At 59.0% G+C, this 14,753-nt stretch overlaps 1 protein-coding gene across 1 annotated transcript in view; it reads left to right on the plus strand.

Annotated features, from left to right (window-relative positions):
* NRXN2 (neurexin 2) overlaps positions 1-14,753 on the plus strand; it is a 97,779-nt gene that overhangs the window by 70,741 nt on the left and 12,285 nt on the right. Inside the window, 4 exon segments of the mRNA XM_021685004.1 lie at positions 4,283-4,454; positions 8,619-8,708; positions 12,066-12,391; positions 14,659-14,737. Of these exon segments, the coding sequence (XP_021540679.1) occupies positions 4,283-4,454; positions 8,619-8,708; positions 12,066-12,391; positions 14,659-14,737 (667 nt within the window).

Genomic DNA, 14,753 nt, shown 5'->3' on the forward strand with positions numbered 1-14,753 from the left:
CCCCCCTGCCCGCCATGCCCCTCTACCCACCATAACCCCTATCCACTTTACACCCTACCCGCCATACCCCCTCCCCACCATACACCCCCACCCACCCTACCTGCCATACCCACCATTCATACCCCCCTGCCCACCATACTGTCTACCCACCATACCCCCCTACCCACCATACACCCCCATTCGCCATATGTCCTACCCACCCTACCTGCATACCCGCCATTCTTGCCATACCCCCTGCCCACCATACCCCTCTACCCACCATATGCACTACCCATCATACCCCCCTGCCCACCATATGCCCTACCTGCCATAACCCCCTGTCATACCATGCCCTGACCCACCCCCCCCACCATATTCACGGCTCCTCTCAGTTTTCATCTTAACTCTGGTCTTCAGGTAGCCCCTTTCCTTCCTTGACCCTTTCCCCATCTCTAGTCCTACCCCACACTCTTCCCAGTGGCCTCAGGCCTTGCTCTGTTTCATTTCTGCACTTAGCCTCTCCCCTGTCCCCTTCTCATGGTCTTAACCCCTGGGCCTCTGACCTCACTCTGCACTTCCACCTGTAAGTCCCCTGCTGCCCACATCCCACGTGCTGACCATGGCCAGGACCCCCTGAGCCGGGGGGTCGAGCAAGGTGGCCAGGCTCTCTGTGCTGGAAAGATCTGGGTGAGGGGGCCCCGGGCTTTAGGGGGACCGAGGAAGCATGTTTGAGCTCTGGCCTCTCCCCATCTGACTGGACCGTGGCAACTGGCCCCTCTGTGCACATCAGCTTTTCAGGGTCCCCCGGCTGCACACACCTCCCCCAACACCAGGGAGCAAAGGCAGGAGGTGTGAGATGTCCCGTGGGCGGAGTGGAGCTGGAGTGGGAGCGGCAGCTGCTGGGTGCTGGACGGAGGAGGCCAGGCAGAGAAGCATGTAGGAAAGGGGTGCGGAGGGGCGAGTCGCTGGGGGAGAAGGCCTGGAAGGTTCGTGCCTGTGTGAGCGGGACAGTGTCTCCGGCTGGAGGTGAGAGACCGTGGCTGTGGATGGCACACATGAGTGTGTGTGGCGTGTGGGGCTGGGTGCTTACTGATGGTGTCAGGAGTGACAGTGGGACCTCGAGGGACCATGGGGGAGAGGCTCGCGGCCTCTGATCGCGTGTGCCTCTCCCTGTGGGCCTTCCCCGGCGGAGTGGTATGTGCTGTTACTCCAGTCTCCTGGCCCTGTGGCGGCTGTGGCTGTGTCCCCGTGGCCCTGTCTGGGAGTGAGGGCTGTGCTCTGTCTCCGCACACTCGCGAGAGTTCAGCCATGGCTTCGGAGCTGACGGCCTGGGCTTGAGTCTCAGCTCTGTCACTTCCTTGCTCTGGCCTCGTGCACTCACCCCACGAGCCTCAGTGTCCTCATCTGTGGAGTGGCCCAATAACAGGACGGTAAAAGGACAAAGGGAGTCTGTGAGGTTCCAGTGAGACTGTGTGTGTCAAACCCTCGGGACACGGCCCGGCCTGCAGGAAGCGCTCAGTATCAGCCCCACCCCGAGCGTCTGGGATTCCAGATGTGCCTGTGCTCTGCATCTGCCTCGTTGAACACTCCTGCGGGTCTTTGTGCCTGTGGGGTCAGGAGACAGGGCTCCTCAGTGCTGAAGAGACAGTGTAGGGGCTCGGGGTGCAGGGAGAAGGGACCCCCTCTTCTCTCCTGCGTCCCCCAGGCCTCACCTGGCTCAGGGTTATGGAGGGCTGAGGCCTGGTGCTGCAGAGGGCAGGGGTGGGGCGCCAGGTGAGGGCCGGGGCCCCAGAGGAAGGGTGGGAGCTCCAGGAGAGGCCAGCTCTGAGGGGAGTGCCAGGCCGGCCAGCAGGGCTGAAGCCCCTGGGGGGCAGCCCCCAAGCCACTCCTCTCCTGGGAACACACCAGCTCCTGCTGCCGAGTCACTAGCAGCTCTCAGAGAGTGGGGAGGCGGCAGCAAAATAAGAGAAAAGCAATTTGACGTTTCTAATAAAGCGTCGCTCCACTTTGCCAAATTAATTTTGACTCCCATAATTATTTGCTGTAGGAGCGGCCGCGTTCTCCCCACTGCCGCCTAATGAGGTAATTGGGGAATTAGGAATTAATGACTTTAACAGAAGTGACAACTGACTTCACGTCGGGAGCAGCTCTGGGAGCTGCCTCTCCCCCGGAGCGTATGGCTCTGAGCTCGGCTGCCTCCTAGAAAACCCAGGTGTCCTGCCTTCTAGTCACCCCGGCAGGCCTCCCTGGCACCCCAGCTCCCAGGCGGCCTCTACTCCTTGACCACCATCACCGCCTGGCCTGAGCCTCACGGGGAGAAAGCCCCCGAGGCATCCAAGGGGCTGATGCTATTCTGGGCGATGTTATCGCTAATAATAGTACTGAGGAGCATCGGCTGTTTCCCTCATGTGTGTGGGGAGCATGTGATCATCCAGTCTCCCTGGGATGTTGTCAGTCTGTGGGTGGTGGGTGCGTGGGGCTTGTGAGTACTCTTTGTTAGGCGAGCCCGGCCTCAGTTTCCCTGCTTTACTGCACCTGAGGAGAGATGCTGCATGCGTGTATGACTGTGTGTGTGTGTGTGTGTGTGTGTGTGTGTGGCGGGGGCTTTCCCAGGTTCTAGGAGGGGGAGAACTGGACCCACGAGGGGGGAAGGGATCAGGCCTGGATCTCCCAAGTGAGCCACAGCTGCCCACCCTGTGCCCAGCTCTCTGCAAAACCCCAGTCCCCGCCCCATCTGTGAGCCCCGCATCCCATCCTCAGTGCCACCAAGCTGCTTGGCTCTGTTGGATGAGGAGTCGGCAGGTGAATGGGCCCTCATGCCCAGGCTGGACTGGGGTAGTCTTTCAGGAAGACCTGTGAGTGTGTGTATTCTCTGATGATCTGGATCCTATGACTGTGTGTGATTCATGGGGCCTAAGTGAGCCTGTGTGGGTGTCTGTCCTGTGGAGGAGGAGGGCTGTGGGGGACTCAGGAGGCTGAGCTCAAGTGCTGCCAGCAAGTGCATGGGAATGGAATGGGGGCTCAGGTTTAGGGCCTCCTGGGCCTTCCCCTGGCTTCTTTAGGTAGGTGTCTTTGGTCTCTCAGGTGGGTTGGCCTTAGTAGCTGCTCAGATCATCCCTCTGCAGTTTGAGTCAGTGTCTCCCTAGACCAGTGGGAGGGAGAGCGCACTGGCTTTGGAGTCAGGCCAACTGGGGTTCAAATCTGGGGTTCTTTTCCTGTGATGTGGATTTGGGGGTGTTGCTCAACCTCCCTGAGCTTCAGTTTTCTCCTTGGTGAATTGGGAATGCCATCAGCTTCCTGAGAGGGTTGCTGTGGGGATGAAGAGAAGAGAGGGCCCGGCTCATTTTAGGGTTTGGTGAAGTGCTCCCTCTCACGCTGGTGCCATCAACAGAACTCTACTGGGGCTGGATCCTCTGCAGGGTTCCCCAGGCCCTGCCGTGTCCAGAGCCTGGGACCCTAGGTCCCAGAGGTTGCTGAGACTGACTCTTTGCTCCCCTTCTCCAGGCCTGGGTCTCTCACTTTCTTCTTGTGTCCTTCCTCAGCTCCCAGCCCCATCGTCTACCCCTTATACCCACACGCTCATCTTTCCTTAGTAAGTCTACTTTGGTTTGTCTCCCTGATCTCTTTCCATACTCATCACCCCCCAAAATACACAGTTCAGACCCTGCCTCTGCTCCTATGATTTCACACTCAGGCCTGACCAACATGGGGCCTGATGAGCTGCCAGCAGAAGCATGTTGATGCCCTAGTGCAGGGGCCCCAGGGGACCTGTTCAGTGCTGAGCGTGCAGGGAAGGGGAGGCTCGAGGCTGTGGGTGGTAGGGAGCAGGGAGGCCAGTCTTTCCTCTGGCATGGAGGAAAGTGTTGGTCGTGCCCTAGGGAATCCTCCACCCTCTGAGCTTCCATTGGCCCCCGGCTTGGTCCTAGCCACCATGTCTTGGGCCTGGGCTCAGTGGCCCTTGCACAGAATGGGTGCCCTGTAAACATTTGTGAATATTCTGAACGAACCAAAAGGCAAGAGGCAGGTGTGGTTAGTGGAAGTGCTCCCGGTCCGGGCTCTGCACCCCACCGTGGTCCCAACCTCTCTGAATCTCAGGTCACTCCCATGCCTGCATGTGGGAGAGAGGCAAGCCTGCCCACCTCTTTGGGCAGGTGAGAGGGTCAGCAAAGGCATGACGGGGAGATGTGCGTTTTAAAGCTGTGAAGTGCCACAGATCTGGGCCAGTGGTGGTCACAGGTGGAGTTCTAGAAAGAGTGAACTGTTATTCCCTCCCGGTTGCTGACCTCTGCCTCCTTGTCCCCAGGACCAGGGCACCGTGGGGGTGATCTTTAATGTGGGCACGGACGACATTACCATCGATGAGCCCAACGCCATCGTGAGCGACGGCAAATACCACGTGGTGCGCTTCACTCGAAGTGGCGGCAACGCCACCCTGCAGGTGGACAGCTGGCCCGTCAATGAGCGGTACCCGGCAGGTAGGCGGTGCCGGTGCGCGGAGGAGGTGCTGTGGGCGGGGCGGGGCGGGCAAGGCGGCCTCTGATAGGATCGCTGCCTGCACCGGGGGCGGGACTAAGCGGAGAGGTTTCTGGCCGTGCTGGGGCTGGGGTGAGGCCGCGGGAAAGGCAAGGCTAGTGGGGACCCGGACGGGGGCGTGGCTAAAGAGAAGCCTCGGGATTCGCAAGACGGAGCTAGACCTCGGTGGTGGGAGTCTGTGGGCTAGGAGGGAGAGGGCGGAGCTGAGCTGGGAAGGCTGCAAGGCCAGGGTCCAGGTGGGGGTGGGGGAGAAGAGAAGAGGAAGAGGGGTAGAAGTAGGGAGAGTCTGACACGACTGGGCAAAGGATGGGTTTAGAATTGAGGGACAGGCAGAAATGAGGAGGCAGATGCAGAAACCAAAGAGAGATCCATCAGTAACCCAAAATATATCTCTGCGAGGAGGCAGGCCTGATCCCAAGGACAGAACCAAGGAATGAACCAAAGTCTTTACAAAGAGCAAATCAGATCCATATCAGGAGATCTAGATAAAGGAAGAGAAGTGACCACAGAGGCTCAGAGAAAAGGAACCCCAGTGTCTCAGGGAATAAAGGACATGGTGAAAGGGAGAGAACGCCAAGTGACAAGGGTGCGAGCACATTCCACAGAGCTTTACAGGGAGCCTCCTGGGTGTCAGGCTCGGGCGACACAGGGGAGCAGGACACAGCCTCTGCTTGCAGGGAGCTCGCAGTCTAGGAGGGGGGAGCCCGGGGATGCAAACAGACCCCGTTCGACAGCGTCACACAGTGTGATGGCTGTGGTGGCCCAGGACAAACCAAGGTCTGAGGAGCAAGGGGAGGGAGGGGGTGAGGACATAGGAGAGATGAGGAGGCAGAGAAAGAGCCTCAGAGTGCGGGGGAGCCAGGGGAGGGGCGATGGAGAGACATGGGAACAGTCACTGGGACAGGAGCAGAGACGGAGGCAGCCCCGGAGTGATGCAGAGAGATATATGGAGATGCTGTGGCACGGACCCAGCCAGTGGGAGAAGAGGTGGACAGAGCCTTGGGAAGGAGAGGAGGAGAGCCCAGTGCGGGAGACCGAGGGGGAGGGGAAGGGAGCCACTGCAGGGGAGAACTGCAGAAATGCAGACTTGCGGAGGTATGATCTGGCTGAGCGACCCCTCACAGTCACACATGGGGGCGACTGAGGAGAAGGGAGAGCATCTGCAGCCTCAGTCCCTCTCTGAGGCAGAAGTTACAGCCAAGGCGGGGGCAGAGAGGCTGCCCCACGCTGGCTGAGAAGGGTGTGGGCAGAAGGACAGGGAAAGGTGCAGGTGTGCAAACCCCTCATGGGCCCACTTACCCAGCTCCCCATCGTGCAGGCTTCTGCTCAACCCTCTCTGGAGCTAAAGAGAACCACATCCCGCCCCCCCCCAAGAAATACAGAGGCTAACGGACATACAGGCCAGCCACAGACACATGGATGACTGCAAAGACTTGTGAGGTCAGACCGACATAGGAGCATCACGAGCCCTGCCGAGGGACGCCAGCCTACACCCAGGTTCTGGGCATGTGTGGGGTCACTGAGGCACCCAAACACTCCTGTGTGAAGTCTTGCAGGTGCACGGGCTAGGCTGTGCAGGTGTGATTACCCTACGGCCATCAGTCTTCTCTCTCTCTCAGCCACACACACGTGAGGGCAACTTGGGCAACAGTGAGGACTCCAGCCTGGGCTGAACAGGGTTGTACTGGGAGGACGTGAAGGCTTCAGCACATCAAGCCATGGCTCGGGTCCAGAGCTTCTTCCCTTGGGGCCCAGCAGGCCAGAGGCCAGGCTGGAGGGTCCATGCATGCTCTCTTCTGATCAGGGACCCCTGGCGGGGGGTGGGGAAGACTGCTGGGTGCCCCCTCACTTTCAAACCAGGGTAACCTGGTGCCTGCCTGTGTGCAGTGTGAGGGCAGATGGTCGACGAAAGCCAAATGTCATCCTGAGCCACACTGGCGGGCTGGGTTGGCAGGCGGCACCGGCGCAGAGCCTGGGCCTCCAGACTTTTCGGGAGCACAGAGACTCAGCTCTTAGACTCCGAGTCCTTTTAATCCTGGACCTCCTACTGACAAGTCATGTGGCCTTGGGCGAGTCATCCAGCCTCTGTGCATCTGTCTCCACCTCTGAAAGATAGGGATAATAGGCACCTCATAGTAATAACCCAAGAAAGCGCTAGAAAGGCATGGCATAGAGGAAGTGCTCAACAAACAGAACTTTGGTTAGAACTGTTATGTGCCCCAACGAGGCAGATGTACATTCTTCCCTTCCTCTTGGGACACACACAGGGACAGCTACAGAGACACACACGGGAGGTCCCTAAGAGCCTGCTGCCCTCCTGAGTCTCTGGCTCTGTGCCTGACTCCCTTCTGGCCCCTTCACCTCTCCTCCAGTGTCTTCTTTGGTCCCTCTCACTCCCACCCCCAGGCTGGGATGCCCTGTGCCACCTCTAGCAGAACAAAGAACACTGCTGGTCACTTGCCAGTCTCCCCTGCTTGGCTGGGGCACTCTGCGGGTAAGGGCCAAGCCTTTGTCTTTGCATCTCCAATACCCAGCACGAGGAATGGAGCAGGCACTCAAGAAATGTTTGTTGAGTGACTAAACGAGTGAACAATCCATTTTTACTGAAACACTAGTGACCTAAATCCGTACGGAAGGCAAGGTCTTGTGTCAGAAGCATCTAGGGAGGCAGCAGGCGTGCACACACACGGACATGTCGTGTGCTTGTTCACGGGAGATGTCCACGGCAGGCCTGGGCCCAGGCCTCACTGGGGGCACGCACAGCCGTGCAGTGTGAGAGGAGCAGGAAAGTCGCCCCCCCCGACCCCCGCCAACATGTTATTGAACCACTGTATGTGGTTTCAATGGGAAAAGTGGCCAGATTCCCCCAAAGGAAATCATTTCCATTTCCACTGCTATAGACTAGGATAATCCACGGCCTGTGGGTGCAGGGAGGAGCACACCGAACTCCTAGGCACACTGACAAACCCCTTTCCACAGTCTGTTTCTCTCATACAGACACACACACACAGACACACACACACACACATACACAATCTTTGCTCCCCATCTCCAGGGCCTGGACAATGGTGAGTGGAGAGAGGGACAGGCAGGGTGGAGAAGGGGTGGGGTTAGGGATTGGGGGGAGGAGCCTGAAGGAGAAAGGCTAGTGAGTGACAGAGGGTCAGGAGCTGGTCTGGGTCCCCAGGGCAGAGACAAAAGGGGACCAGAGTAGAGCTGAGTCTGAGGGTCTTGGAATGAGGCTGAGATGGGGGGAGAGAGCCGCCAGACAGAGGGGCTTGGGGGGGGGCCTGTGGGGAGGGAACCAGGGCAGGCTTAGAGGTGTGGAAGAGATGGCTGCAGGAGAGGTGGAGAAGGCCAGAGGGGTGGGTGGGGCGGCGGGGTGGCGCGGTGACCTGTAGGGATGGTGGGCAGGGTGGCAAGGCTGCGGGCGGTGGACCCTTTGGGGAGGGAGGGATGGGGGTGGAAGCCAGTGGGGTAGGGGTGCGGGGTGAACTGGCAAAGAACGCGCCTCGGGGAGCTGAGCACGGAAGGGAAAGGGAGCTTAGTGCCTGGAGAAGTGGTTTAAATGTCACTGTTAAGTGCGAGTGCCGGGCCACCCCCTAAATGCCGCATAAACCCCACTTAACCCATCCCTCCCACTTCTAAACCACCCTCTAAACTCAGTAACCAGCTGGGCCACTGAGGCCCCCCACCCCCTAACTTAAACCTGCTAAATGCCCCTCCCTTCCCTCACTGCCCCACTCTGGGATGGGGAAGGAAGGTGGGCACAACAGCTTGAACACAGATAAACCTGTTTAACCTCTGACCTTTGACCTTCCAGCTGCCTTTTCTTTTCGGTCCCCTTTCCTTTTCTTCTATGTCCCTGTCTTTTTGTTTGGGTCACCCATGCCCCTCGGGTGGGGCTGGCTCTGGATGGGAGCCTAGGGAGGGGACGGGAGGACGAGGGACCCAGCGCTTCTTCTCCCGCCTTGGGTGGACCTTCCCCCCTTTCCGGTGGATGTTGCTGCTTTACTCTGAATCTCCTGAGAAACGCGTAATTACTTTGCTAACTCCTTTGGACTTCGCCGCCTGAGAAACCTACTGTCTTTCTAAACTTTTCCAAGGAAACTTTGATAACGAGCGCCTGGCGATTGCTAGACAGAGAATCCCCTACCGGCTTGGTCGAGTAGTAGATGAGTGGCTGCTCGACAAAGGTAATTAACCAGAATTAATTAATTAATTAACTTTAAAAACACTATCTTAAAGGTGCAGAGCTCTCTCTTTCCCCACCGTGCCTTCCCCGTCGCCCGCCCCTTAGCGGAGGCCTGATGATCCCCCTGGGATGCCCCCCCTTTCCTCTCCGGAGTCAATCATCTGTGTCTTTAGAAGTAGAGTTGTGGTTTTGGACAGGGCTGGGATTTGCTCAGAAGAAGGAGAGTCCTTGGGCTCTTTCCAAAGCTGGGATGGGCTAGGATAATCCACGAGCTGAGCCTCCCGAACCTGGTAAAGCAGGCTAGAGTGTAGATCGGGAGCAGGGTTTGGTGAAGGGCCGGCCAGAGGGCCACAGAGCGCTGAGAAGCAGGAAGTGCTGATCCTAGGATCCAAAAGGAGGGTGGGAAGGCTTCACTGGGGTCATCCTAGGAGGAAAGGGAAGCGGGGGAGGGGGGCCTCACATCCTACTGGAAGACCCCCACCCACCCACCCAAGGGAGTGGCTGTAGGACACTGTCTCTGGAATGGGCCCACGTTGGTCCGGAAGGCCTCTCGGAAGTAAACAGAGGCGGGGGTAGGGAGAAACTAGGAGGTAGGAGCAGGGGCAGCCGTCCCACGGGGCTTTCTGTGCTGGCTGCTCGGATGAGGAAGACAGAACAGGCTAGATGAGTGGCGAGGCACTGCTGGGTGTGAGGGAGAAGGCCACTTGTCACCAAGGGAAGTTGGGGCCAAGGGCAAAGCCATCCCATTCCCTTCGGAGAGGGGGCGAGCTCTGTACCTCTAAGGCTAAACTCTAGGGGGGAAGTAGCACTGTTAAACCCCCACCTAACCAGCTGATAACTGTGCTTTTAAATGTCCACTGGGGCCTGCCCCAGCTAAAACCCCCAAATGTCACCTCCAGCCCCCCACACAGCCAGCGGGGACTAAACATATTGATAACCAGATGTGATAAATCCATAACAGGACAAAAAGTTAAAGGGACTGTAACAGACATCGCTAAAACCTACAGCCCCCAGCCGCACTGGGTTGCTCTCTCCAGCGGGGCGAACTTTAACCCTTTGAGGAGTTCATGGCGGGCGGGGCTGCAGGGGCCAAGTTCGCTAACCTGTGTAGCTTCCTCTCCATTACCCAACTCCCTCTCCCAGAATTAGAGAGGCCAAGGGAGCAGCTTGGGCTGAGGCTGGGACAACTTGTGACCCCAGGTAGGCAGAGCTGGACAGGTCCTTGTGGGGGGAGGGGTGGTGGGGCTTTGCATTCAGGTGATGGTGAACCCCAGTGGTCCTTCCCTAGCTGCGGGGCCATACCCTCTCTTTAGACCTCTACTTCCGCTTCTGGAAAGTGAAAGATTGGGCAAAATGCTCTGGTATTTCCCAGAGTGTGGAAGGAGGAGCTCACTTCCCCTTTCTCAGGAGGGGTCAGCCCCCTCAGCCTCCTCAGCCTGTCTCATGGGGGCTGCTGGGAGACTGAGATGAAGTAAAGAGCAGGAAAGTATTTAAGAAGGCTCTCTTGGAGGGATTATTTTACTGTCAGCATCTGGCATGTGGTAGGTGCTCAATAAATATTTATCGAATGAGTCAATTTCCAGTTCTAAAACATGTCCGGGGAAGCGCAAGTCCCACGAGAGGCTTCCCAAGAAAGAAATTGTGGTAAAATGAGCTTGGGAAATGCTGAATCCCGTTTCTTCCTCTTGGAGATGCATGTGGACGTTGGTTTAATGAAGGCACTGAGAAGTCCTGTGAGAAAGAAACCTGTCGTTTAATTGTGAAGCATTTGCTTTCCCAACGTGTTCAACCACTGTGTGAGCCTTCTCCTCTTCACTGTCTCCTAATTCTTATGCCTGGGAGTAATCTCTGGACGCGGTAGTCCTCAGGCACCTCTCTGGGTCTGGTATTCCAGTTGCTACTAACTAATGCTCAGCTTTTGTGGCCTCCGGTTCCCCCATTTGGAAGAGGGTGCCACTGCTCCAGGGCAGAGTAAGGAGCTGGGCAGTGGGAGGGCACGGGCGGGCGGGTGGGGAGAGGCTGAGCGGAGGGCTGAGCAGATTCCCCGCCATGGACGGTCAGATGGTTGGGTGGCCCAGGGAACCTGTGTTTCCAAAGAGGGTGTGGGTTTCACAAGTTGGACTATCCTCAGCCCAGGTTTTGGGGGCAGGACGTACAGACACCTAACTCTAAACCAGATCTTTAACAAGGCACTAACCAGAGGCTAACGAGGGCTAAGCCAGGTCTTAAATCCCCCAGCGCCCGCAGGGAAGGTCCAGGGGAGCGGGGGGGGGGGCAATGGAGTAGCTCCTCTGCCCCTCCTCTTCCCCAAATAAGCAACACCAAAAACCAAAGTTAAATCTAAACTTAAACATAATAAATATCTTTTCTAAAAACCAAACCAAAGCAACAAACTCAGAGGGTTAAACCGACCCCCAGATCCACTAAAACCAAAAAGAACAGCCGAACCCCACCCAGGTGGGAATGCTCAGGTGTCACTGCTGAGTGGGGAGCGAGATTGGAGCTGGAGCGGGTTTTTTTTTTGGCTGTCAGCGAGCGAAGCAAGGTCCCTTTAACGTTTTCCATCTCTGTGCTTGCACATCCTGGCGGGGAGGAAGGCCTCTGCTCTCCAGGGCCTGGTCCCCCCTGGGCAGGGGCAGCAGCTGGGCCTTGGAGGGGGGAGGCGAGAGGGGAGCCTGGCCAGAGGTCAGAGGGCTTGGTGGTGGCTGGCAGGGCAGAGTGGGGTCTGCGTGGCTGCTCCCACCCTCACGCACGCCAGCCCTCCTCCCGCGCACCATCCTCACCTCCGGCACGTCGGTGTCGCCTCCCTCTCTGCTTTGACACGTGCTGACCACTCAGCCTGCCAGTCCCCTTCTCTGTCTCTGCCTCTTTGTCTCCTCTGTCTGCTGCTTCTGAGGGCTCCATGGCTTGGGGGGGACACCGGGTGTGGCACGTTTGGGGAAGCAGAGGGAGAAGATGGGGATCAAATTGAGGGAAGGGAAAGAAGGGGGGGAGCGATGCCCCTGGAGCAGGAGAGGAGAGGGGGATGGGAAGGTCAGAGGCATGAGCATGGCGGGGAGAGGGGGGAGCTGGGCTCCCTTTCCCAGCCCATGTGTGCCTTGGGGACCCTCCCCCTCTGGGGTCCCCACTGGGGGACCCTCCCTGGCTGCGCTGGGGGCTGTGGCTGACGAGGACTTTCCCTTTGGTGTCTGCCCCTTCCTCGTTTCTCCAACCCCCCGCCCCTGCCCCGCTGCTGGTTTCCCTCTCGATCCTCTTTCCTTCCCTTGGCTTCCCTCTGTTCTCCCCATCCCTCTCTGATCTCTCCCCGCTGCCTGCCCCTCCTCTGTCTGCCGCCCCCACCAACTCCCCTCCCCACCAGGCCGCCAGCTGACCATCTTCAACAGCCAGGCTGCCATCAAGATCGGGGGCCGGGATCAGGGCCGCCCCTTCCAGGGCCAGGTGTCCGGCCTCTACTACAATGGGCTCAAGGTGCTGGCGCTGGCCGCCGAGAGCGACCCCAATGTGCGGACCGAGGGCCACCTGCGCCTGGTGGGGGAGGGGCCGTCCGTGCTGCTCAGTGCGGAGACCACGGCCACCACCCTGCTGGCCGACATGGCCACCACCATCATGGAGACCACCACCACCATGGCTACTACGACCACACGCCGGGGCCGCTCCCCCACGCTGAGGGACAGCACCACCCAGGTGAGGACCCTTGGGGCTGACGGACGAGGAGCGAGGCCTCGGGTGGGGGACAGGGCTGATGTCTACGTAACAACTGTGGCACCCAGGGGAGGGTCTGAGGGGCCTGGTGGGGTCCTGGAGGCTCCTTCTTATCCTTGTCATGGTGATGGTTCAGGTGAGGTGGGAAAGGCCTCCCTTCACGAAGTGGCCTTTGCCCTGGTGACCAGGGATGTTGTACGTGGGAAGGTGGTTACTGTTTCTAGGGGTCAGGCCCAGTGGTAAGGGGGGGTTTGGTACTCCAGCTAGACCAGGGAAGACTGCCTAAGAGTCCACTCTGGACTGGAGTGAAGGTAGAATGACCCGTCTGCCTGCCCCATACCAGAGGCCAGGCCCCGTGGGGTGTGGGCAGCGAGTGGGAGATGCGTACAACCAGGATGGCATTGCTCTGGCCAGGAGACAGCCCTGGAGGGGCCAGAGGCTCAGCTGGGGGTGGCCGCTGCTCTCTGGAGGCTGGCTGAGGCCCGGAACAATGTCTCCCGGATTGCCGGTGTCCTCATAGTGGGACTCCAAGCCCACTGCCTTCTTGTATCCTCTCCTCGTGACCTTGAGCAGGTGTCCCCCGCCCAGCAGGCCTCAGGGTTCCCTATGCCTGGGGGTCAGAGGGGGTGTTGGTTCAGACAGTTCCCTGGTGCTTTACCCCCCGCACTGCCTGCCCACCTGCTCATGTGCTCTCTCTGGATCAGGACAAGCCCAAGTGATTTGAGTTGATCTTCTCTTGTACACGGAGGGGGGTCGAACCCGGGGAATGAGGCTCTCACGGGGCAGGATAGGCCTGGCTCTCCAGGTGCCAAAAGCCAATTGGGCATGTGTGACTTACGGAGGCAACTCAGGGCCCGGCTGAGTTTTCTGGTTGTGCCTTCAATGATTGTGGCCCAGGGAGGGCTCACACCTGGCGTCACCCCAGTCCCCCTGCCCGAGCTACTACTGTCCCTCATCACCCATGGCTGTTGAGCCTCTGTGTCTGGAGAGAAATCTGTGCTGCTGGGGTGAGGGAGAAGTATGGGGGCAGCCTGGGGGGTGGGCCCCAACTCCACCGGCCTTCACTGTCTATAAGTCCCCTCAGCCCTGCCAGTCTGTGCTATAGGTGGCCTGGCGCTGGCTGACACCCTCATGCAGGTGGGAGAGAGAAATCTGAACCCCCTTCCCCTCTGCCTTCACGGGCAAGAAAAGCTAGGGCCCCCGAAGGCCAGACCTTGCCCCAGGGAGCAGGGAGCCCCAGGGTTGGGCACCGACTATGCCCAGTGTCCAGAGGCAAGAAGGGCCTCCCAGTCTCAGTGGGAGGGTGATGGACTGACCATCCAGGTGGAAGAGAGGGGCGGGGGCCTTTGGGGTCACAACTGTGCTGGAGAAGCCCCCACAGGATGGGGGGTGCTGGGGGGGCAAGGACGCCCAAGGAAAACCAGTCTTCCAAGATAGGGGTTGGGATGGGGGTGCGGGAGTGGAGAAGAGGCACCATGTGACCCCTTCACCCCTCCCCACCCCAGACTCCTCCCACCTTTGGCCTTCAGGAGCCCTCTCCCCACACCCTGCAGTCTCTTGGGCACCATTCCTGCCTGGACTCTGGGTTTCCCTCCTTGGGTCTCTTCCCTAACACACCCTGAGCGTGCTCCCCTCCCCGCCCCCTTACATTCACTCATCTTGGGGATTCTCTTTCTTTGCAATCAGGAGGAGAGAAAATGCTGACAAAGTCGACTCCTGTTGCCATGGCAACCACAGCCCTAATTATTGTGTGCAGCCTGGTTCCGGGCTCTGGGAAGGGGGTTGGGAGAGAGATGAGGGTGGTGGGATAGTGCGGTTGGAGCCAGGAGCCACCCCCCACCCCAGGTCCTGCTTCCCTTCTCTGTCTGTGCTGGCCTCCAGAGGCCCCCATGCCTCATCTCCCCGATGCCCTGGGCCCCCTTGCTCCAGCCCTGCACCCCCAGGGCCAGCGTCCAGTCTCCCCGGCTTCCTAGAAATAAAAGACACAGGATGTGCCGTCTCACTGGTCCCCGGGAGCTGTGGGAGTTCCTGCAGGGTGGGCGCTGGCCAGTCTGTCTCTGCACAAGCAGGGAACAGGAGGCTCTCGATCACCCAGCCAGCAGTGGGAGAACTGGGGCACGGACCAGGGTGTGTCTTGGTCCCATGGTGACCAGGACCCATCTCCTGTGTGGTGCCACACCTCAAGAGGTGGCTTTGGGGCCTACTGACCCACCACTGGACCCTCTTCCCCTCTCTCCTCTCGCCCACAGAACACGGATGACCTCTTGGTGGCCTCTGCCGAGTGTCCGAGTGATGATGAGGACCTGGAAGAGTGTGAGCCCAGTACTGGTGAGTGCCTTTCCCC

This window comes from Neomonachus schauinslandi, chromosome 11 (assembly GCF_002201575.2).
Source record: "Neomonachus schauinslandi chromosome 11, ASM220157v2, whole genome shotgun sequence".
In the NCBI taxonomy this organism is placed as follows: domain Eukaryota; kingdom Metazoa; phylum Chordata; class Mammalia; order Carnivora; family Phocidae; genus Neomonachus; species Neomonachus schauinslandi.